General features: G+C 44.5%; 11 protein-coding genes across 11 annotated transcripts; 5 read left to right on the top strand and 6 right to left on the bottom strand.

Annotated features, from left to right (window-relative positions):
- Positions 1–801: 801 nt before the first annotated feature.
- On the bottom strand, positions 802–2973 carry V1516DRAFT_686724 (uncharacterized protein; the record flags this gene model as incomplete). Its single annotated transcript, XM_066923682.1, has 2 exons — positions 802–2577; positions 2632–2973. The coding sequence occupies 2 exons, from the start codon at positions 2971–2973 to the stop codon at positions 802–804; spliced, it is 2118 nt and encodes a 705-aa protein (XP_066776216.1).
- Positions 2974–3818: 845 nt separating this feature from the next.
- V1516DRAFT_678564 (uncharacterized protein) lies at positions 3819–6529 on the bottom strand. Its single transcript, XM_066922773.1, has one exon. It carries the CDS (start codon positions 6124–6126, stop codon positions 4114–4116), a length of 2013 nt encoding a protein of 670 aa, XP_066776215.1. The 5' UTR covers positions 6127–6529; the 3' UTR covers positions 3819–4113.
- A 275-nt stretch (positions 6530–6804) lies between these two features.
- V1516DRAFT_627547 (uncharacterized protein) lies at positions 6805–8072 on the top strand (the record flags this gene model as incomplete). Its single annotated transcript, XM_066919795.1, has 2 exons — positions 6805–7897; positions 7951–8072. The coding sequence occupies 2 exons, from the start codon at positions 6805–6807 to the stop codon at positions 8070–8072; spliced, it is 1215 nt and encodes a 404-aa protein (XP_066776214.1).
- A 48-nt stretch (positions 8073–8120) lies between these two features.
- On the bottom strand, positions 8121–9299 carry V1516DRAFT_678556 (60S ribosomal protein eL13). The gene is made up of 4 exons (XM_066922772.1): positions 9172–9299; positions 9048–9091; positions 8705–8899; positions 8121–8637 (listed from the first exon to the last, which is right to left on the bottom strand). The coding sequence occupies exons 1-4, from the start codon at positions 9173–9175 to the stop codon at positions 8242–8244; spliced, it is 639 nt and encodes a 212-aa protein (XP_066776213.1). The 5' UTR covers positions 9176–9299; the 3' UTR covers positions 8121–8241.
- Positions 9300–9446: 147 nt separating this feature from the next.
- On the top strand, positions 9447–10316 carry V1516DRAFT_678553 (40S ribosomal protein uS9). Its single transcript, XM_066922771.1, has 5 exons — positions 9447–9562; positions 9632–9676; positions 9732–9803; positions 9886–10128; positions 10182–10316. The coding sequence occupies exons 1-5, from the start codon at positions 9539–9541 to the stop codon at positions 10227–10229; spliced, it is 432 nt and encodes a 143-aa protein (XP_066776212.1). The 5' UTR covers positions 9447–9538; the 3' UTR covers positions 10230–10316.
- A 175-nt stretch (positions 10317–10491) lies between these two features.
- Positions 10492–11979, top strand: V1516DRAFT_686719 (A1 cistron-splicing factor; the record flags this gene model as incomplete). The annotated part of the gene is made up of 3 exons (XM_066923681.1): positions 10492–10897; positions 10951–11316; positions 11366–11979. The coding sequence occupies 3 exons, from the start codon at positions 10492–10494 to the stop codon at positions 11977–11979; spliced, it is 1386 nt and encodes a 461-aa protein (XP_066776211.1).
- A 61-nt stretch (positions 11980–12040) lies between these two features.
- Positions 12041–14284, bottom strand: V1516DRAFT_627679 (uncharacterized protein; the record flags this gene model as incomplete). Its single annotated transcript, XM_066919806.1, has 2 exons — positions 12041–13603; positions 13664–14284. The coding sequence occupies 2 exons, from the start codon at positions 14282–14284 to the stop codon at positions 12041–12043; spliced, it is 2184 nt and encodes a 727-aa protein (XP_066776210.1).
- A 2166-nt stretch (positions 14285–16450) lies between these two features.
- On the top strand, positions 16451–17945 carry V1516DRAFT_686717 (uncharacterized protein; the record flags this gene model as incomplete). Its single annotated transcript, XM_066923680.1, has 3 exons — positions 16451–16651; positions 16699–16764; positions 16821–17945. The coding sequence occupies 3 exons, from the start codon at positions 16451–16453 to the stop codon at positions 17943–17945; spliced, it is 1392 nt and encodes a 463-aa protein (XP_066776209.1).
- Positions 17946–18152: 207 nt separating this feature from the next.
- On the bottom strand, positions 18153–19216 carry V1516DRAFT_708185 (40S ribosomal protein uS11). The gene is made up of 5 exons (XM_066924192.1): positions 19085–19216; positions 18855–18917; positions 18754–18796; positions 18374–18651; positions 18153–18324 (listed from the first exon to the last, which is right to left on the bottom strand). The coding sequence occupies exons 1-5, from the start codon at positions 19101–19103 to the stop codon at positions 18290–18292; spliced, it is 438 nt and encodes a 145-aa protein (XP_066776208.1). The 5' UTR covers positions 19104–19216; the 3' UTR covers positions 18153–18289.
- Positions 19217–19495: 279 nt separating this feature from the next.
- Positions 19496–21163, top strand: V1516DRAFT_678540 (L-Aspartase-like protein). Its single transcript, XM_066922770.1, has one exon. The coding sequence runs from the start codon at positions 19579–19581 to the stop codon at positions 21031–21033; it is 1455 nt and encodes a 484-aa protein (XP_066776207.1). The 5' UTR covers positions 19496–19578; the 3' UTR covers positions 21034–21163.
- Positions 21057–22836, bottom strand: V1516DRAFT_678536 (3-deoxy-7-phosphoheptulonate synthase). Its single transcript, XM_066922769.1, has 4 exons — positions 22695–22836; positions 22516–22585; positions 22402–22457; positions 21057–22344 (listed from the first exon to the last, which is right to left on the bottom strand). The coding sequence occupies exons 1-4, from the start codon at positions 22710–22712 to the stop codon at positions 21361–21363; spliced, it is 1128 nt and encodes a 375-aa protein (XP_066776206.1). The 5' UTR covers positions 22713–22836; the 3' UTR covers positions 21057–21360.
- Positions 22837–23050: the final 214 nt, after the last annotated feature.

The following is a 23050-nucleotide window of genomic DNA, read 5'->3' as shown; positions in this document are numbered from 1 at the left end:
TGAAATAGCATCCAAATCCAAATCGTTTGACATCTTATTATGGTCTTTTACAACCTCATATCAAATAGGTTTTTGATCGTGCTCACTCACTAATATTACTTCCTGAACAAGCGAATGCTATTCTCATTGACAGACATCGGAATGATTAGGTAATATAATCTATTTAATTCATTTTAAGTAGATATTTCGAGTTTGAGGGAAATTTACTAGCGATTTGAAACAGTAAAAGTTTGCAAGTAGTTTGAACATTTTGGAGCAACTTTTCATATTGGAAATGAGATGACTTTAAAATCGCGCCGATGCTTAGTTGGCAAACACAATTTTATCTAGCACAATTTGAATCGAACGTAAAGGCTGCACTGTACTCTAAGATATCCAGATTTTGAAATTAGGCCATCTTTGTAAAACGTATGAAGATATGATTGAAAAGCACAAAAGTGCATGGCCTGCTGTAATTGCAAATTGCGTTGTCTGGTCCGGCAAAACCAAATCCACTGTTCCAGACATAAGGACTATCTTGATCACGAATTACTAATAGTTTCGATATGTATGCTCAATAAAGGACTACACTGATTCGTTTGTGACAAGAAATATTCAAACCTCACGTCTCTCCAGTCGTACTCGGCTATATTTCGGCCGAACATTTCAGGCTTCTAAGTTGCATCTTCATTTATTCTTTAATATACCACGGTATATCATTATGTAATGTGATAATCCGACGAAACTATTGAATATTCCACTTATAATAGTATTACAATATCATTCCAAGCTTATATTACACCAATCAATATACCTGTAGTCCTATACCGCCATTGTCTGTCCGACAGTCTCTTTCTTCACTTGCACTTGACTCAGCGGCTCTTTCGGGCCCTCGTCATCCACAGGCTTGTCGATTTTGCTATTTGGCGGACTATTTTCCTTGCATACTTGAGCCGCCGCTGTCGATGCTGAATCATTGCCGGACGACGATGCTACTGGAGTTTCTGAATCACTGATAGGATCAACCTTCGCTGTTACACCATGAACTTCAAGCGACTCTAAGTCTGTCTGATTCGAACCCGATCTCCTATTCTCCGAATGAACGCTTATATCTCTTTGTGAGTCTGTGTTTGTGTCTGTGTTAATATCAGCGTTTGTCCCAGAATGTACAGCTTCGCTTGGATGAGTATCTGAACTTGGGTGTGCATCTGGCGTAGGCTGATTCGAATTCTGTGTAGCTTCCGCCTCCAATAGCGATATTCTAATAGCTTCCATGACCATCATCTCCTCCAAATCTGCCATCTGCCTAGGCCCAGTTCCCGATCGTCTGCTCGGACTCGTAGGCGATCCAGCGAGCCGACTTGATATCCTCGTAGGACTACCGCCACCACCACCTATCGATAGCATCGGCCGGCCGAGAATCGACAAATTCGTCCCGCTACTGTTCGTACTAGATGTGCCACTGCGCCCGCCCCCAGAACCAATAATCAAGCTGTCAACGCCTCCACCACTTCCTCCACCACTTGCAGACGTCCTTCTCAGTAATCGACTCCGATGCCGAGTCGAGCCATGCGAACCGCGTGAATCATCGCCGCCCAAAAACGCAGCTGTATGCAGCGCTGTCGCAGCGGCAGCTCGGCGAACTGCTTGCGCATTAGCATTAGCAAGTTTCAGCACCCAGTCTGGCCGGATTCGGTCCGTTGTGACGACGTCAGAGGACGTACTTGGAATCGAGGGCCGTCGAAGTCGGTTCGCCGTTATTCCTCCTACTGGCGGTGACCCGATTGTGCTGTTGCTATTAAGCGATGTACTTGAGTTTGACGCATTCGATTGCCGCATCAGCGTTGCACGAATTGCTGCTCCTGGTGAAGACGACGACATACCCGACCGGAAAGGTGGCGGTGTATAGGTAATACCAAAATCAGGTTCGGCGCAGTACGGACAGCTCGCACTTTCTGAAATCAATTCGATCATGCCGAACGGGGTCGTGTTTGCATTTGCATTACCGCTGCTACGGGCAGCTGATCCATCATTGGATCCGGGAACATCGTCAGTCTCATGCTCCGGGATATGAGGATCTGCTCTGCGAATCTGAACAAAGCATTCACTGCAGATGGGCTGATCGCAGCATCGAGTGGAATTAATCCAAGGCGGATAATACAAAAAGCAGATTGGGCATTCGATGGCATTCCGATACAACGTGAGTTCGATAGTCGATTTCTTCATGTCAGAGGAAGAGCCACCCGTGCTTGCGCGGGAGCGAGATTTGACGAGAGATTTGATGGATGCCGATGACTTTGTGGATTCTGCGACCGACTGTGAGCGGCCGCGGCCCGGTACTTCGGACGTGGAAGAAGTCGATGGGAATGTTGCCGACAGCGGAGAAGTCGGAGAAAGAGGAGGAGCACTGGAAGAACTCAGGTCAGGTGTGGATAATGGTGAAGAAGCAGTGACGGCCGACGGGGTGGATAGACTTGGCTCGGCGGCGACCGGAGGCGGTATTGGCTGGCCATGGATTGCAGCTAGTAGCTGGACATCTGACCAGTCTTCTTCAAAATCCTCCAGTCCTTTGTAGAAAGGAGCAAGCTTGCGATCGATCTGTAAAGTTAATACGAAGGCGAGATCTGCAAAAAGGAAACTGAATCAACGTACCATGAGTTGTCGAACTATGCGGGCTTTAAAATCCTGGGGACCGGAATATACCCCCTGAGGAACGAGATATCCACCATCGACCTGATCGTCCAAGTTCAAAACGTGTCTGACAGAAAACTTGGACGACGTATGACCGAGTCCGAGAGATAGTCCGGCCGAGGACGACGACGGCTGGTGGCCGTCAGCACTTGAAACTGAGCCATGCCTATGTACAGACGAGCGGTGCTGGCGGCTCGAACGACGTGGACTGGTAGAATCCACAACGGAAGATGAGCTCTGGCGCCTATTTCCAGAACGACTGGAGCTAGTGAGGGGTTGTTCCTTTGCGGCCGAGTTGCCCATGTTTAATGAGATGTGTTGGACTTAGAGCGGGGGAAGAGCCGTTTGAGGAGGTTGAGCTCAGTAAAAACTTGACGAAAAAGTTGAAGATGTGCAATAACAGGAATAGTAGAAGTAGCTCTAATAAGCCAAATAAAAATAGCCGAAGAGCAATAAAAAAACAATAGAAAAGCAGTAAAAGAGCACAAAGAACACGAAACAACGCAAATCAAATCAAATCAAATCACAAAGTTCCAGTCGGGCCGATCCAAACTCCAACTCTTGTAGATCGTCTGAGCAGGAAAAAGAAAGACCAAATTGCAGGGAGGCGGATGCAAGAGACTGAGGATATTTAATTATATAATACGAATTATATAATTATATTAAGAAAACCGAAGTGAACGGTGATATCAACAGAAGTAACTGTGCAATGAATAAATGAACAGCCGAACAACTGAACTTATGACGACAAGATGACTACCGTCAAACGGAACCGACCGGTTTTGACTGTTGAATACGACAAGTACGACAGCGATTATTATTTTCTATTATATTATCATAAAATAATACTATCGTTATTCTACTTTGTATTATCACAATTAAATATTAACTGCTACTATTATAATGCATAAAGAGTGATATTATATAATATCATACTAATCCCATTCCTAACTAAGCAGCTACAAAGGCCCGGCCGAGAATGGCCATCTGCTCCACCGAGTCCTCTACCGCTGCTTCCGACAGCATTGTCCAACTTGATGCTGTATTGGATTAGCTACATTTTGGTATAGAATAATGTATTTCTTATTCCCCTTACGGAATACAATGCACTTTAATTTCAATAGAAATCATTTTCTGTTATTTCTAGTCTACGTGGGATTTCCTGGTCCATGACCCAGTCAACCATCCATATTATGTACAATAATAACTCATTATCTTCAATGCTACAATCTATACTCCAGAAACGAACGTGAGACAGCATTCCTCCTCAAATAGCAGCTTCAATGCAAAAATTCCAAAATATTCAAAGTAGATCCAAACAAATCCAAACTTAAATCAAAAATACAAGCACATCCTATATCATCCAGATCCTCATACACACTCATGCAATTCCTTAATATACAAAGACCTCATCCCCTTTTTAATAACACTCCGCTACTCCCTTCAAGTCAGTCCAACTGCCAGTCCAATGACTATCCCAGCAATGGCTGCCGTAAACAGACATAACCCCAATGTCCGAGCAACGATCTTTTGAGTCCGCGAAATCTCGCCAAACGTGCTGTCTAGCCCTCCAAAGCCCATCACCAACCACATCGGCGGGAACAACACAAACACAACCAGCAGCATTGCTCCTATACTCTCCGGACAGTTTGCGCGGCCCTGAACAAGAGCTGGTGGTTCCAGCGCTTTGAACTCAAACATCGAATCGTGTTGGAATCGACCGACTCCGTTCTCAAGCTGTATCAAGAAATCCATTGGGTCTTCCGGCCCTCCACTAGGTACTGGCCTAGCCGGCTCCACATTCCGTCTAGCTACAGGACTTTCCGCTGGTCTTGATTTGCTCTCGTCTGCTACCTGACTTTGTGCATTATCCTCACATGGCTTGCTCTTCATCGAAAACCGTGAAGCTATCGAGCGCGGAAACTTTAATATACTTTCTCGAGTTGGTAGTGGAGGCAAAATCGCAGATATACGACTGTCTCTATGATTTCCGATGGCTCCAGCCGACATCGTGGTCGCATATTGACCTCTAGGAAGTTGTTGTAACATAGCTGAAAATGGAGCTAACGAGTTGACATATGGGAACGTCGACAGTGCTAGCGTCTCCATATATACCGGTACCATTGCCTTTTTGGGCCCACTTTCACTTCCTCGCTCTTGCTCGTCTGTAATTTCTCGTTCCCGGTAAATAACTTGATTCGGTTCGATTCCTGGATACACCGGATGCACAATCACCGGATTGTTCTCTGTGTCTAGTTTCGCCCCCGACTTTGGCGCTTCGTTGTCGGGCAACGCAAACATATCACTACCCATCTTTTCCATGGCATGCGAATTGTCTGCATCAAAGTCAGGAATATGCTGACTATAATCTGGGCCTGCATCAGATGCAAATGGAAACTGCGTATATTCGGCATCTGTATCAAACGAATTTTCATCGAGTCCGAAATCCTCGCTTCGCGTCCGCAGCAATCGGCGGCTTCTATATTGTCCATCTGAATCTCTCTCAATCACCTGAGCGTCGTCACTGCCTTTGCCATTGTCATCGTAGTCCAGATCGGATGAGCCCTCTTCCAATGCATTATTAGCGTCTTGCTCTTCGAGCATTCGACGCAGTCCTGGAGCAAGAATATCGCTACCTTCAGACGTGGGCTCTTCTAGTTCCAGCTCGATTGGTGGTGTGATTGGCACTGCCGAGTACACTGAAGAGTCATCGTCGACCTCCTCTTCCGAAGAATTGTAATTACTTTCATAGGTATTATAATAAAAACGCGATACTCCCGAATATCTATTGCTTGCATTTGTAGCTGCTGCAGCTGGATGATTGTTGTTGCTGTCTGTGGCAGGCTCGACGGCAGCAGTCGGACGGCGTGATTGTTCAATAATCGCTGTAGCCGGGATTGATGGCGAATGATCTTGCAGAGCCACACCGCCGACAAACGGATCGTCATTAAGAACCTCACTTGAATCGTCATCATCATTAGCTCCATCGGCAAGAAAGTCTGAAGCACCAGCCGAGAACGAGCGAAATGGGCTGGAACCATGGAATCCAGATGGATACCTGATTGAAATTGAACCAGAGCCGTCCGAGTTTCTGGACGTTGCTGTGCTCAGCACAGATTTCCTTGGACTTCCATACGAATAAGACGAGCCTGGTCGAGGATTCGAGTGCGTAGACAATCGAGGTCTTCGGGACGGAGACGGTGAATGGTGTGCTACAGCATGCAGCGGTCCAGACGGGCCAGCATGCCGCAGACCTGGATCGTTCGAATAAGATCTGCGCATATTCCGAGGCGAAGAGAGATTTAGATAAATATTCGATGTCGAACTCTTGCGAATTCCTCGAACTGGCGAACTAGCTGGAGACCTCGGGCGAGCTGCATTGATGTTGTCTGGCGAGTCGGGACCTACGCTGGAACTGCGACGCGGACGCGTCTGCAACCACGAGCGATCGTCCATGACTGCACCTTAGGACGGGAACGGGCTTAGTCTTGCTACTAATGCAATACTGGTGGAACGACGCAATCCGACCGCAAAAAAAGAGAAACAGAGAAAGGTCTTTTCCGGGACAAAATTAAAGGAGTCTGCGCAGAATGACCCGAATGAGGTTCTTCGTCGTCGAGACGGTAGTGGCGCCTTGTTTTGGTTTTGCCTGTTAGATTGTACACAAACCAGTATTTATTGTGGGAACGAAAGTACGGTGCTTTAGAGTGAGGCTCGCGGGTGCATATTATTCCACAGCAGTCTCGAGATCTTCCCCAGACCGGAGCCTCAACACCGTCGACATCTATCCGTGCATAAACAGTCTCAACTGACAACATTGGGCCGCTACTGTGGTCCTTCTATAGCTAAATCATTCAACTGGTTTACTGTAATACTAATTTTTCATATAGCAGAAAGCAGACTCTTCCAAGGATTATTTCAGAGTCCGCAAAGGAGGGATCTTCCATGGCAACGGGTGTCCTGACAACAAGTAAACAAACTGACATATATCATCAAGGTCTGTGCTTTTATGCCGTACGTATCATGTGCTCTGCTTCCATTTTGATCTGATGTCAACATATCGATTCACAGAGTAGACAATCAGGAAATTATTTCAATAAATCATCTGCCATCAGGTTCGATTGGTATTGAATAATGCTACCAGTCTCGCCTGATGGTGATCGACTTTTACATTTACAAAAACCATCCACTAGAAGTGCTCATGGTGCTGTCTCATCCACCGCCGGTTCGGTTGCACCGCGCTTCGCGACCCTGAATCAGATCGGTCGTTTGTCATCTTCCCGACATCACAGTTCTACACCCACTCAGAATCTGCATGAAAATCGCCTTGACTCAATCTTGAACAATCACGAAATTTTACAAGTACAATCCATTGAAAGGCGACGCAGTGCTCTGCTGCAACAACTAGCCTCATCTAAGCAGGAGATTCGAAAACTGAAGGAGGAAATCTCGGAAGCGAAGAGGGCACGTTCTACCAATGGGGCCGTCAATGGGCCCGTCAATGGGCAGTTAAACGCTGTCGTTGCGCAGTTGTTACTTTCTAATAATGAGGCTGTTAACTCGTTATTAGTTTCTCACGCAAACACAACTCCTATAGCTTCTTCTTTGCCCCACGCGCCTGACTCAGAACTCGATCTTGGAAAACTCCGACAACTGACTGGCCTTCATCTGGATACTGTATCAGTAGACATAGATTACACCTCTTTGGATCCAGGAGAAGAGCCTTCAGCCTTGCGAATCACAAAACATTTAATCACAGTTTCTCATCCTGAATCTAAGATTACGTTTGCTTTGTCTTTCACTGTCAATCAGACAGACTTGGAACTGGTCGATTTCTCCGTCGATTCGAGTACGATCCATCCACCTTGGGCTGTCAGACCTATTGCTCAGTTTGCTGAGCAATTAGCCGACGATTCCCGCAATAGAAATGCAGCAGGACGATGTAATATCTCAAATTTCCTTTACGGCGTATCGGAGTTTGCTCGACTGTCTATAATCCGTGCCAAAACTTTCATGCAGATAAATAACACTTTTCCAAGCCTGACCAATGGGCCAGGTCGGATCAGGTCTTCACATCGAGTAGGCTTCGCATTTTGGATTGGCCAGCCACTTCTTATTGTCTCAGAGAAACATTGCAAACTCGTCATTTCCTGGGATTTACTCTTCGATATATCGACTGGTGATGTATCGAGTAGAATAACCACACATATGAGCGCTCCTTCTTATTGTACGTGACCACTATATCCCTGTAACGTCTTACACAGATCTAACGATAGTCAGATAAAACTTTAGATATCGATAAATTATTTCCGAAGATACCACTTCTATTCAATACTCTGCTCAAAACTAGAGGAGTCTACTCCGCTTCATGTATACTAATTCGGAATTTGTTTGATAGTTGATAGTTGCACAATTTTTGGGTGATATTGTAGGAATTGAGCTACATCAAATAAAATGATATAATTTTATGTTAAATTAGATTTACAAGTGCTAAATCATGTACATAATGGCAAACGCATTAAACAAAACAGCCCAATTTTTCTTCCTTGTCGTTGCATCAACACCGATTTTTTATTTCTTCTTCTCAGCTTCAGCGTCAGCCTTGTCTTTGGCCCGCTTAGCACGAATTCCGGCGTATCGAGCATCAGACTGAGCAATACGGAGCGTACGGTAAGCTTCAAACGACTTGGCCTCCTCGGTAATAGCACGAGGCTCGGTCTCAGGAGCAATCTGCGTAATCGGGAATACAGCTGAAGTGGAAACAGTCTGCGAAACATCTGCGACCTCCTCAGCAGAAGAATCACCAGCCTTAGGCTTGCCAGCCTTACGCGGGAAGATGATCAACTTAGACTTGTATTCTTTCAATCTCTCAACGTTGGCCTCAAAACCTTCAACGGAACGATTCTGGCGGCGGAAGTCGACAGCAATACCAATGGTTGGAGCAAACTTCTTAGGGATACCAGCAGCCTATAAAAAAGTTAACCAAACCAATCTTCTGACTAAGATAAAAATAAAATTAATAATAAAATCCTACCTTAAGTTCCTCAAGAGTGAAACCCTTGCCAGCGCGAAGACGACGATTGTATCGAATAGTAGGAGCACGAACAATAGGTCTCAACGAGTCAACAGGACGGGGAGCAACGACAGCGGCCTTCTGGAGACGGGCATTTCTGCGACGAAGCTTTCGGCCGGCCTGGTCAAAGTGGACGCGAACCCGGGTTTGCCAGTGCTAAATCAAACAGATTAGTCTCTACTAAAAATCACCGGTAAAATAAAAATCGATCACAAATTGTCAAAATAAATTAAACAAACAACCTGTTCATCCAAATGTAATTCGAGCAATCGGAGCAAACTTTTCATCTTCGATAAGATCGTACCTTTCTGAAATGGTTGGAGAGGATAGGATAGTTCTTTGCGATAGCTACATCCACGTTAGCATAACTGCAGGACCAAATAACAAAGACGGCAATGCATCGTTATTAAAACTAGATTAAAACTCACCCATTTCTGCTGTTCTGCTGTTTCGTGAACTTGATGTTGTCCTGCGAGAAAAGAAGACCGAATCTATTCACAGCTCTGACCTGGAATTATCGTCAAAGATTGTACTCTCCCACAGCTGCCAAAGCGCGGCTTGAGTGTTGTGGGTTCGCATGACCTGTAGGGCTAGTAGGGTTTATTATGCCACTTGCGCGTGACTGCCTTACAGCTCTGTCCCGACCAGCAATACTGAGTGCGGCGACCTGGGCGAACGCTGCATGCTAGAGGGCAACAGAATCGTCAAAGCGAGTTGCCCAAGTATAATCCCTTTATATAATTATTATTATTTGCTGGAAAGGTAGATAATAGTTCGCGAATAAATATAGTCAATATGAGTTCTGTTCAGAGTGTTCAGGTGCGTTTTGTTTAATAGTTCTGCTCGATTTTTGTTACGTTTCGCAGGTGCTAATATTGGTTCTTTTAGACCTTCGGAAAGAAGAAGTCTGCTACCGCCGTCGCCTACGCTAAGGTATGCTGAAGACTATTCGTGATTTGATGTTTGTTATTTTAACAATGTGCTTTAGGCTGGCAAGGGTCTTCTTAAGGTTAATGGTTCACCTATTCAGCTTGTTGAGCCCGAGATCCTCCGTTTCAAGGTATGATTCAACCATTTATAAGACCGCATATGGTCCAGTTCGACTTTTTCTGTCGTCCGCATCATTGGTTAACACACTGCAGGTTTATGAGCCTCTTTTAATTGTCGGTCTTGACAAGTTTGCCAACATTGATATCCGTGTCCGTGTCACCGGTGGTGGCCACGTTTCCCAGATCTATGCTATTCGCCAGGCAATCGCTAAAGCTATTGTTGCCTATCACCAGAAGTTTGTCGATGAACAGAGCAAGAACGAGTTGAAAAAGGCTCTTATTGCTTACGACCGTACTCTCCTTATCGCCGACTCCAGACACTCTGAGCCCAAGAAGGTGCGTCTGTCATTATTTTTGGTTTTACAAACATATATACTAACGTGTTCCAGTTCGGTGGTCCAGGTGCTCGTGCTCGTTACCAGAAGTCGTACCGTTAAGCGGGCTTTCGTTTTCGGTGTATATTTCTTTGTCCTTTCTCTGTATCATGACTTAATCCTCACAATAAAAAGTTTATCGGTCGCATAGTTTGGAATGATCATTCTATTTCTGTAGATATTTGCCTATATTGATATAGAAAAGTAGTGCGCTTATTCATGGGACAGAAATACACCACTCGTGTAAATACCAACTTCTAAGTGATCAACTGCTAGTGTCCCAATTACTTCATCTGTAGCAATAATCGCAGATAAGAGTAATGTAATGCCTACGCGACTTCCAAAAACCACTCTGATTTTACACAATATTCCGGATAGATGCCTATTAGGTATCGACCTACAGTTTTTTGAAAGCACTTCCAGTTTCCATGGGATCAAGGTAATTCCTGACGGAGTTCATATACTGCATTGGAGTTTGGCTATCTCTTCCGGACCAGAAGCCGAGACTATCCGCCAGACACGAATTCGGTCCATTCGAGATGATGTCGGGGAAGAAGATGATATATTCAAAAACACAAGCACAGCGGTGACAGAGTCAGACATGCTCATGAGTAACATGAACATGCGATCCGCAATATTTTTTGAAGCTATTGAGGGTAGAATCGTGCATATAGCATGGTCTGATCAAGCTGAAGAATTTGTTTTCACAGATTTGAGGATGGAAGAAATCGGTAGGTTATATTGAATATGTTTTTAAGTAGAAATATACAATACTAATGGCTAGATCCGTTACAATTATATGCGCATCTCTTGCCATATCCTGAATTTGAGCCGTCTTTCAGCCTTCTCTGTCGAGATCTTACATTCTCTTATTTGATTTCTTTTCTACCAGAATCATACAGTGCAAATAATGAGAGCATATCATCGATTACTGCGTCGTCAGCCGATTCTCTCCTTCTCGCCAGGGCTATGGATCAAATATCTGAGACCACCCCCTCAGACCAGGATCATGACGGATTCAGGTTCTTACTGTTCGATTTAAAAAAGCAGAGGACCTGGAGGGAAGGTGCTGTTGGCCGAGAAGTTACAGCAGCAGCCATTGATAAAAGCTGGTTTTTGACAGACCTGATTTCGCGACAAAGACATGCAGGTAAACTCTGTTCTGCTCCTTTTTTACGATTTTTCTAATTACAATCCAGCTATCATCTCTATTCTAGCTGAATTTGAGCTTTGCTTTATTTTAACCATTTTACTTGCAAACTACTCTGCGGCCGAGCAATGGAAACGGATACTAGAACTAATGTGTAATTGCTATTCTGCAATCGACAGTTATCCCACCATTTTTAGTTCCTTTTTTGAGCTTGTGCGGTGTCAGTTGGATTGCGTACCTGAAGTTTATTTTTATGAGTTATTGGATTCTAGATTTGTCAAAAAGCATCTCCGTACATTTTTCAAAAGAATCCACGACCCTTTACTTTCCTCGATCACTACAACGAATTCGGACAATACCCTGTTTCTAAATGAGGGAATCGTCCGTGATCTCTCGGATTTGCTTGAATCTATCCAAAATGTGCTAATTCGCAGATTTGATATTGATTTACAGAAAAATAATACTGTTGCATCTTCTACTTTGCGATCAAAATCTTCTGTTCTAGCGCAATTATCTGGTTCCTCAGGTTTGAACTCGCAGACTATGCATCATTATGGGAGCGATGATGAGCAGGAAGGAAAAAATATGATACTTCAGGGTTATGATAGTGACGATGCGGACGAGGAAAGAGGTGAATACGCACCGGTTATTGTCGATCTGTGACATTTTATATTTACGACATTCATTTCATAATAATCATACATATGTCATCACACCTTATTGTTCATTCCATACTATCATCTTCCGGTAATCTCAACTTCAACCAATCCAAGATCGCCTCCGTCCCTTTTTGGACCACATGTGGCCGAGGATTCTTGAACGTGTTACCAGCCACTTTAAGTTCCACGATAGTTTTGATCAGAGACAATTCTGGCGGTAGATATGAAATTGAGTTATTCGAAATATCGATCTTTGCAAGTCCTTTCAGCGCATCCACGTCGATCTCAATAAGCTTGTTTTCATGCAAATTCAACTCCTCTAGATTTGTGAATACCTTCACTAATGACTGCGGAATGTCGTCGAGTTTATTAAAAGACAAATCAAGTCGTGCTAAACATGGTAACTGGAAATTTGCTACAAACATGTATAAACTGCTAATTGAATTTCCAGACAAATTTAAGTTTGTGACTGATCGTAGTGATATTGGCGTGTCGAACCCGTAGTCTCCTAGTTGATTGGACGACAGATCGATTGTCTCCAGCGCATCTGCGAATGCAAAATCCTGAATTGATCCTGGTATTGTATTAAACATATTTCGTTGTAACAATAGCTCCCGTACGGCTTCGCTGCCATATCGGTAGATTCCTCCTGGACGGTAGTGGTCTAAAATTGACTCTGGAATTTCCCTGTAATTGCGGCCAGATAAATCAACAGTAGCACCAGCCGCTGCTCTAGCTTGAGACTTGGCCGCCTGCTGTAGCAGAATTAACTCGGCTAGTTCCTCACTGCTGTCTTGTTCAGGCGATCCAGATTCAACGGACACGCCTTGTTCTTGCTCAAGACGTGCTCGTAACCGGAACTTGATATCTTTCGTCGTCAGATAGGTAAGAGACTTTTCCACAAACTTATTTCCTTCCCACTTCAACAGTTCTAAAGAATCGATAAGTCCCAGCTCAGAGTCAAGCTCTGTAAGCTGATTATGTGTCATATCTAACGTTTTTAGATTCGCTAAACCAGTCACTCCTTCTGGAAGCTTAGGCATGATATTTCTGCCAAGTAGAAGCGTTGTCAGACTTGGCGTACAAATAAGTAACATTCCAAGAGACGCTATTGAGTTCGAATACAGATCTAAAACTTCCAAAACTGGTAATATGATTGCAAACTCAGACACTACTTCAATACGATTGTGATTTGCTCGTAGAATCTGAAGATCTGAAAACCGGGAAATTCGAGCCGTCGAGATCAGACTGCCGGAGATCTTGTTATATGAAAGGTTGATCTCTTGAACTGGAAGCCTCTCCACTGACATGAAGGGAAAACTCTTCAACCTGTTTGAGCTCAAATCTATCTTCTTCAACGAAATCAGACCTGAAAAAGCTGCTTCATTAATGCTGGAGATGTCGTTCTTGCTCAAATCTACAGATTGAAGACTAGTCATTCCGGCAAAATATTCCGGAATCTCACCGTCAAGATGATTGTTGTGGAGATCCAGGTTCACTAGTCCAATTAATCCACATAAAGCCTTGAAACACTCTGTGGGAAGTTTATTGTTCGATAAGTTCAACATGGTTAAATTTTCAAGTTTCTTGAGATTGACTGGTAGCTTGCGTAAGTTGTTGTATTGTAGCTGTTATTAGATTTGTAAGTCCTCGTCCATCTATACTTAATACTTAACCGCAAAACTTACATCGATGTTAATTAAGCTGTCGAATTGGTCGGCGAAGCGATCATCTAGCACTTCCAGAGAATTCTTACTGGCCGTAAGTTCTCTCAGGGGGGTCAAACTTTTATGCTTCAAGTCTGCTCCTTCGGGGAGCGACAAGAAGTAAAACATCTCTTCCGGCAATTCGCTAAGTTTGGCCAGGGACATATCAAGAACTCCTGTTCTTCTACTAGCCTGGATCTTCTTCAGAATTTCTTTTGAAGTGCCAGACTTGCTGAGCAGATTAAAAGGATCATATGAAGCCTTCTTCTCTCGTATTGGCTTGACTGTCGCACGACTTTGTGAGCGTTGAGGAGTAGAGCTTGATGGTGTTCTACTTCTGTAGTTTTTGGCAGTGGATACTGATCGCTTGACAGGTCCAGATTGAGTCGGTGTCAAATTCTCGACTTTCTTTTCTTTAACCTCACGTCGACTAATTGAGCGCAATACTGCCGTTACACTTCTAGTACGTGAAGGAAGAGTAGGCTGCGAGGACGACTTGATATCCAGCACTGACTTGTCGGGGCCGGTTGATGTCTTGCTCACTGACCGAGTCTTTACACGACTCACAGAGCGCTGAGCTGAGCTGGTATCAGAAGGAAGCATGTCGCTTCGCAACTTTGAGACCACAAGCATAACATCTGGTTTTGTCGGGCGGACTTTCAGTGTCGAAGGTGGTTCAGGAGTTGATTCAGCAGAGTAAAGATTGGGAGGCGGCGTTGCATTTCGCTGTCGCTTAGTTTCTACTCGTTTAGAATTGAAAGATCCAACTCTGCTTCGTGTATGACGAGCAGATTCAAGGCTTGGAGTCACTCTTCGAGCAGACTCCTGCTTGTGAATAGTTTGTTTAGGTGTCCAGGACTTTGAAAGTGCCATTGAGCTAGCCTTTGGAGTTTCCTGATCTTCGGACTTAAAGGTAGGCGAATAAACAGGAATACGCGAATAGGAAGATCTAGACACAGACCGAAAGGTAGCACGATATGAATTTGGTCTTTCGGTTGAAGGAGTAGGAGCTTGAATACACGTGTCAGATGCATTCTGTCTGCGCGACTTTCCCATGAGCAATGAAGCTCTCGGAGTAGAATCTGTGTCGTCGGAACCTTCCTTTAATTGCTGTTTTATATGGCTGGTCGTTATTGTTGTTGATGAGGAAGGCCTCCTCGTAGCGCTTTGACCTTTAGGTGTCGAGAGTCTGTCCCAAGGCGACACTGGTGGATTTGAAGAAACCAAACGACGTTTAAGCATCATATTCGATTCTGTTGGAGACTTCTGATAGACAGACTGGACCCGAGTTCCCTGACGAGAAGATAAGGAAACTGTTGACTGCATGGAAGCTCTATTGCCAAAACTAGTAGTTGCCCTTGGAATATGATCAATATTCCGCCGAGAAACAGACTTAGATCTTGTGACTGGACCTTCTCCGGGAATATTTGTGAAAGTAGCAGTACTTGATTTGTTGCTATTGTATGGCTGTAGCACCCTGTCTTGATCATGCACTGAGCTACGACGTCTATTTCCCCTCGGAGTCGGCGCCAACTTCTGACCGCTCTCAGAGCCATTCTGCGAATAGATCGACTCAGAATACTCTAGAGAACGCTTACCGACAGTAGATAGAGCTGAAACAGAACGAGTATGGTGAACATGACTTCGGTTGGCTGTAACTCCCTCTAACTGGGCAGCGAAAACACTTGGTGCTCGAGGCAGTAGACTCTGATGTTCAGTACGCGACACCTTATTCGAACCTAAAAGACGATATCCCCGTGAATAATCTGTTGACCGCGAAACAGATCTGCCGCCTGGATCTGCTGTTCTGCTGCGAGAGGCTGTAGAGACTGGCAACCTGGACGGAGTCGCAGCAGACATCTTAGATTTGGAGCCTTAGGCAGCGCAAAACTATATCGCGATTATCATATATTACTTGCTCCTATCACTCTGTATATGACCAAAATCTGTTTAATTCCCTCCAAAACTTGTTATTGAATGTGATTTCAAAGATCCCAGCAGGCTTACTCGTGCTCAAAAGATCCTACGTCGCACATCTCCCACTCTATCCCAGTCAGTCCTGAAGAAGTAAACAAAGCTCACGTGAAGTCACGTGACAGCGCATTCAGTTCGCGGTTTGTATTGGAGTGAGTGCGCGATGTGGAAAAAGTGCTACAATTGCTATCTTCTGGGACGAGATTGCGGAACGCAAGTCAAGCCGGCATTCTCTTCCTTTTTTGGTTGTTTTCTGAATTTATTCCACAGATTTGGAAGTTTCGTGTTAAACTGTCTTGGACGGCAATTTGCTGGTCGTGGTATTATTCGGTTAGTAATGTCTATAAACTGCAGGCAGAGTCTGGGGCAGGCGCGACTTAAATTTCCGTTCTGCTATTATGTTGCTTGTGAATCTAACTTTGAGCTCTATCTTAGGGATTTTGGGTATTTGCCGAGATTTGGGGCCCTGCTATCGGCGGATTGTTGTGTACTAAGCAAGCGATCTTTCATTTTGATTGAGTACACTCTGTCAATCCTAAATACATCTGAGTGGTTGACTGGCTCCAGAGTACTGCTTACGGCCGAATATCTATACCAAATCCAGTTCAAGTTGGTTGAAATAGGATCTATCAATCTTATTTTGGTTCGATTATCTGCATCGGCCGTCATAGCAAAGCCCAATTAGGAAGTATAAGTAGACTTTCAGCTGGCTCATAGGGTTCAACAGGAATCATATATAACCAAATTCAAGTAACACCACTTATACGCTATCTCATATCGCCTTGCAAGTCACTTATGAGTTTGAAATCATCAATTATTAAGACCGATAGCGAGTCGGGAGACCATCAAATGGACGCACCATCACCCATACCAATCGTCCGGTCCACTTCACCTCCGGGAGGCAGCACACTGAAATCACAACCGATACCAAATGTTTCCTGGATACCAAATATATATCGATCAGGCGACCAAGATCCTAATATGCTGATTGATGAAGTAGGAAATTCTATTGTCTAATAGGTGCGTTTGTTAACAAATTTCAGGAAGAATGGGAAGATATGCCAGCTACTTCGATTCGTGACATGGACGTCACGTCAGCTCAACATCAGGTACGCTACTTATTTTGTCATGTGAATTCTACACAGAGATTATTGACCGGTTTCAGTTGTTCCGAGCAAACGTAGTCATCAGACAACTACGTACCGCACTCCAAGAAACCAAACTTTCGTCAATGCAGGATCACCTTCAGAGTCGACTATTAAGAATTGAAGCTGAAGAAGCCTTTAGGAGATACGAGGTCGAGAGCTCAATCCAGAAACGAGAAATCGATCGGCTTCGAATGGATATCATTCAGGGCCACACAGGTCAGAGTACACTCGCTCTTGATGCTGAAGAAACAAGAACTTCTCCTAAAGAGGAGGTCGAAAAATACAAGCGGAGGCTGTTGAAAGCTAAAGAACGGTTACAAGATACCCACAAGAAACTTGAAGAGCGGAATTTAGAAATTGATAGACTGAAGCGACAGTTACAAATTCCAGTAAATCCCAATGACCGACAGCCTCCGACACAAGCTCATGACCGGAGCGATTCAAATGAAAGCAGATTAGGCGCCTTGGGAATGCTTGCGAGCCATTTTCTGGATCAGCAGCGACTTGGAGATCCTGAATTCCAAGCTGGAGGGGCGAGAAATCGGTCCCGGACTACGAGTGCCCCATCATCGTCATACACTAAAGCTCCTGTTCATATGCCCAGGTCGCAACCTCAGAATTCACTTGCTACCGACGGTGAAGATACAGATAATGAAGACCTAGCGGGTGATACAGAACCGGAGGATACCGATATTAGCCAAGTATCCGAGATGCAGCCGTCGTTCGTCAGCATTAACAATCGGAAATCTAATGAGCGGTCAGCTAAAACTCGAGGATCGGCGGCCTTGAAGATGGCCGACTCGGAAGACTCTGAGGACGATCTGCCTAGGACTACCGTCCCAAATTACATTCGCTCAACTACGTCCGTGTCTACTCGTGGATTGCCAGTCTCAAGATCCGGCTCTTCCGTCGAGGAGAAGCCAGCAAGAAGGACGCATATTCCTTCTAAAATCTCAAAGTCATCGAATCGGTACCGCTCAACGTCACCCTCGAAATCATCCTCGAAATCATTGTCATTGACATCTAATTCGGCGCAATCTTTGAACATCAGGTCACGTATCACTTTAAAACGGAAAATAGAGTCTGTTCCACAAGACCTAGCTCAACGAAAACTTGTAGGCCCCAGCGAACTAAATACTTGAAGTGTCCAATGGACTTGCTTGCTTGTACTCTAGCTGGATTGCTCATCCACTGTATTATATTTATAAATAGTAATTATCAACCAATAATTTGCAAGATATCATTGGTCATGCGCACATAATCTCGAAGACGGAGATCATTCAAAGCTTGGACTAGGCCATCGATCACTTTGAAAAGCGATGTTAAAATGTAAGATAATTCTTCTATTTTTGGATGAACGTCATATATTAATACAAAATAATTAGTTCAGCACAATATTGACTGAAATTGTCTCATTGTGTAGTAACCAACACATAAATGCAACAAAAAACACATTTTCTTGTTCCGCTTTTGCGCTCCTGTCCGTCTACAATCTGCGACCTCTGCGTCCACCCTTCCGGCCTAGAAAAGTTAGAAACTAACGTATAAAATTAAAAGACAAAGCACGTACGCGTAGAGTCTGAAGGAATAGGAGTGACATCCTCAATACGTCCGATACGCATGCCAGAACGAGCAAGGGCACGAAGAGCACTCTGAGCACCAGGACCAGGAGTCTTGGAGCCAGTACCTCCGGTCGCTCTGATCTTGACATGGAGAGCAGTAATACCAACTTCCTTGCACTTGGCGGCGACGTCCTGGGCTGCAAGCATAGCAGCATAGGGGGAAGACTCGTCACGGTCAGCCTTGACCTTCATTCCACCAGTGACACGGGCGATAGTTTCACGACCACTGATCCAAAGTTAGCGTTCAAGTCCAGTGAAATTACGGTCAAATCAATTTGTCCGCAGCGAACGTGCAAACGATCAGTAATAGAAGCATTGGAAAACATACGAAAGATCGGTAACGTGAACAAAGGTATCGTTGAACGAAGCGACTGTAACTCTTCGTTAGTAGGAAGTCCACATGCACACTCTAATCAATCAATTACGTACAGATACGAGCAACTCCAAAGATGAGTTCGCCCTCACGAATCTGAGGACCAAGTGAAATGTTCTCTGCGAATGTTAGTATTTGCACTTATGTTTGCTCCTATCTTTGGCCACTAAATATTGTGCTGTCTAGTGCTGTTCCGACCAGTCGTCGACAATGCTTAAACTCTTCTTTAACGAGCACAGCCAACTCCAAAGATCCAGAAGATAAAACAAAACCAAAGCCAACATACCCTGAGTTTTTGGCGGCATATTTCAAATGATTTTATTCCTTAAGTCGTTCGGAAGAAACAAAATTGATCGTGAACAACAAACTTCGAACAAAAAGTTCTCGCAATAAATCGCTGCTCTACCACACACTCACTATTGGGAACTCTCGATTCCCTTCTTCAATAAAACCTAATCCTGATGTTCCATGTCCATAGAAGTTGAGTCGAGCTGTAGCTATTCACGTGCCGACAGTAGACCGCTCATACTAGAGAAGCAGTCACAACAAAGCCCTGAACATTTATGCCCTACAAGTATTATATAATAGCTTATAAACATCACATGATTTTGCGCCGCGCACATGATGGCTCCAAAGTCAGTAGATGGACCCCGGAAAAATTTCGAGCTTTGGACTTAATTTGATATGAATTTCGATACAGTCAAATCAGCAGGCAAGCGCGCTTAATAAGGCTGATTCCGCCAGAGATATCTCCAATTTAAAAATTTGAGTCAACTAACAATGCCTTCGCAAGAGTTTGATAACTATTTAACGCCTCTGTCGTCGCGATATGCGTCGAAGGAGATGTCGAATCTGTTCTCAATTCGGACAAGATTCTCCACCTGGCGCAAGCTCTGGTTAAATCTGGCGATCGCCGAAAAAGAGCTCGGCTTAACTGCGGTCACTGACGAAGCTATTGAGCAGCTGAGAGCTCATGTTGAAATTACGGATGAAGAAATTGTTGCTGCGAGCGAGCAGGAGAAGATCGTGCGTCATGATGTCATGTCTCATGTCCATGTCTACGGTCTGTCTGCGCCTGCGGCCGCAGGCATTATCCACTTGGGTGCAACTTCTTGCTATGTGACTGATAACGCAGACTTGATTTTTCTTCGAGAAGGTTGCGACATTGTTATCAAGAAGCTCGTCAACGTTATACAGCGTTTGTCGGACTTCGCCTTGAAGTATAAAGATATGCCTGTTTTGGGTTGGACTCATTTCCAGCCCGCTCAATTGACCACTGTCGGAAAGCGAGCTACTCTTTGGATCCAGGAGCTTCTTTGGGATTTGAGAAATATCCAACGTGCTCGTGATGATTTGTGTTTACGGGGTGTCAAGGGTACTACTGGCACTCAAGCTTCGTTTCTTGCTCTTTTTGATGGAGACCATGATAAGGTTGAGGAACTCGACCAACTGGTTGTCAAACTAATGGGATTTGAGAATGCGTATCCCGTAACTGGTCAAACTTATTCTCGGAAGATCGATATTGATGTCGTTGGCCCCTTATCTTCTCTTGGCGCTACAGCCCACAAGATGGCCACTGATCTTCGATTACTGGCTAATTTGAAGGAACTCGAGGAGCCATTCGAAAAGAGCCAGATAGGATCCAGTGCTATGGCTTATAAGCGCAATCCCATGCGATGCGAGCGAGTTTGCTCTCTTTCACGCCACTTGTTTGGCCTATATCAAGATACACTGTCGACTGCGTCTGTGCAATGGTTTGAGCGAACTCTAGATGATAGTGCTATCCGACGAGTATCACTTCCCTCCGCATTTCTATGTGCGGACATCATTCTTTCGACTTTGACAAATATTACGTCAGACATGGTTGTCTATCCAAAAGTGATCCAGCGCAGAATCAATAGTGAGTTGCCATTCATGGCTACTGAAAATATCATCATGGCCATGGTGCAAAAGGGCGCGAGTCGTCAAGACTGCCACGAAAATATTCGGGTTTTGTCCCATCAAGCAGCTCGGGTTGTCAAAGAAGAGGGCGGAGACAACGATCTGATTGAAAGAATCAAAAATACGGAATATTTCGCTCCCATTTGGGACGATCTTGATAAGTTGCTAGACGCGCGCACTTTCGTTGGGCGCGCTCCTGAGCAGACCGAGAAGTTTGTCAATAAGACAGTTAAAGACGCTCTCACCCCTTACACTGAATATCTTGTTGACGATAAAGTCGAACTTTCTGTTTGAGCCTTCTAATTTGAGAACCTTAATTCTTACCACCTCTGGAAGGTGTAGATGCTTGTGTTTATGTTTTTCTTAATAAGTTTATCTTCATTTATAAAAAAAATCATTTGCAAAAAATCATTTGCTACGTTATAGACCTTTCCCTTACAGACTTCGAGACTTGAGTCCAATTCGACACCGCCTGAAAACCTCTGACCGAACAAAAAATATACTCCCAAACAAAAAAAATATAGTTTATAACAAACCCTGTACAGTATAACTTTTTGTGACTTTTTTCTCTTGATTTATATATATATATCTATATATATTTTTCTTCTCAAAACCACCAAGTCACGCCTTGGAGGAGGCTTTGAGAGTCCTTCGAGCCCTAACAGCCTCTGCAAGATCTTCAAGCATAGGTACGGTCTGTTCCCAGCTCACACAACCATCAGTAATGCTAACACCGTATTTGAGATTCTCTTTCTTGTCTGCATTCTGCTTGCCCTCGTTGATGTGGCTCTCAATCATGACGCCCATAATAACGCTCTCACCGGCACGGACTTGAGCAGCGACATTTGCGCAGACCTTAGGCTGATTCAGATAGTTTTTGGAGGAATTGCCGTGCGAGCAATCAACCATCAGAAGCGATCCCTCCGGAAGCTTGGCTTTGGCCGCTTGGATATGTTCGGAGCTATAGTTGGGTCCGGAAGTGCCCCCACGCAGAATTACGAAGCAATGCTCATTGCCTTTGGTCGTAGTAATAGCAGCAAGACCCTGTTTAGTGACACCCATAAAATGATGCGGTTGAGAAGCAGCACCAACAGCAGCAATAGCAACATCCAGTGACCCATCTGTACCGTTTTTGAAGCCAACCGGGAAAGAAAGGCCGGACGCAAGCTCGCGGTGTAACTGGGACTCGGTCGTTCTAGCTCCAATTGCTCCGACAGAGAGCAGATCAGCGAGGAACTGAGGACTAATCGTGTCTAGCATCTCGGATGCAATAGGAATACCCATATCGGTTAGTTTGCAAAAAAGTTGGCGAGAAAGCCGAAGACCCTTATTGATCTTGAAGGATTCATCGATATCGGGATCATTAATCAAGCCTTTCCAGCCTACCGTGGTTCTTGGTTTTTCAAGGTAGGCACGCATGACAATCAAAAGATCATCCTTAAGACTCTCTGCAAGCACACGAAGGCGAGCAGCATACTCATATGCAGCCTCGGGGTCATGAATGGAACACGGTCCCACAACAACTAGAAGGCGGTCGGAGCGACCGTTTAGAATTTTCATTGCTCCCTTTCGACCCATTTGTACCGTTTCGGCAGATCGCGCAGACTACCAAGCAAATTAGACTCCAGTCTTATGTTCAAAACACCAAGCACTTCATCTTACCGAGGGGAACTCCAGCTGCAGCAAAGCCGGAGGAACTAGTGGGTCATACCCCAAGACTAACCAGGCGCGTTAGAAAAACTGCTGTACTCTTTTACAGGCATGGAAAGTATATACTTCGAACATCTTCAGGTTCCTCATTGACGACACTCGAGGGAGCCGAACGAACACCGTCGGCATTGAACATCTGCTCTTTTGTTAGTAGCGCAGACCTACAGTATAAATTAAGTAGGACTTGAATCAGCGGATCCTGAACCCGTAGCACTTCAAACTACTACTCGGACTGAAGCACGTACCGGAAGGGGGGCGGGCATAGTCGCTAAATGAACTAACAGAGGCAAAATATGTTTGTTTGAGAGTCTAGAATTCCTATCAAACAAGCTCACAAAAACTCTGTAAATAAATAAGAAAATTGAAAAATTTTGCAACTAAATGCCGTAAAAATCGTTGAAAATCGTAGTTTTCAAGGTTGGCCGGAGTCGGCGCGGTAGTGTGCGGCGTCTAAATGTGGAGTCATTCTTTCACGTGAGATCCACGTGCTTCAAGCACGTGTATGGTGTTTGTAGCTGACTGGTGAACTGGAGGAAGAAAATATACGTAACGTATCCTAAGGATTCTGGTCTCTTTTATTTCCCTAAACTATATCTGGAGT

The sequence above is a fragment of the Lipomyces oligophaga genome (genome assembly GCF_038497815.1).
Source record: "Lipomyces oligophaga strain CBS 7107 unplaced genomic scaffold V1516scaffold_6, whole genome shotgun sequence".
NCBI lineage: Eukaryota > Fungi > Ascomycota > Lipomycetes > Lipomycetales > Lipomycetaceae > Lipomyces > [Lipomyces] oligophaga.
The sequence above is the reverse complement of the archived record's forward strand: the minus strand, read 5'-3'. Positions and strand labels throughout refer to the sequence as shown.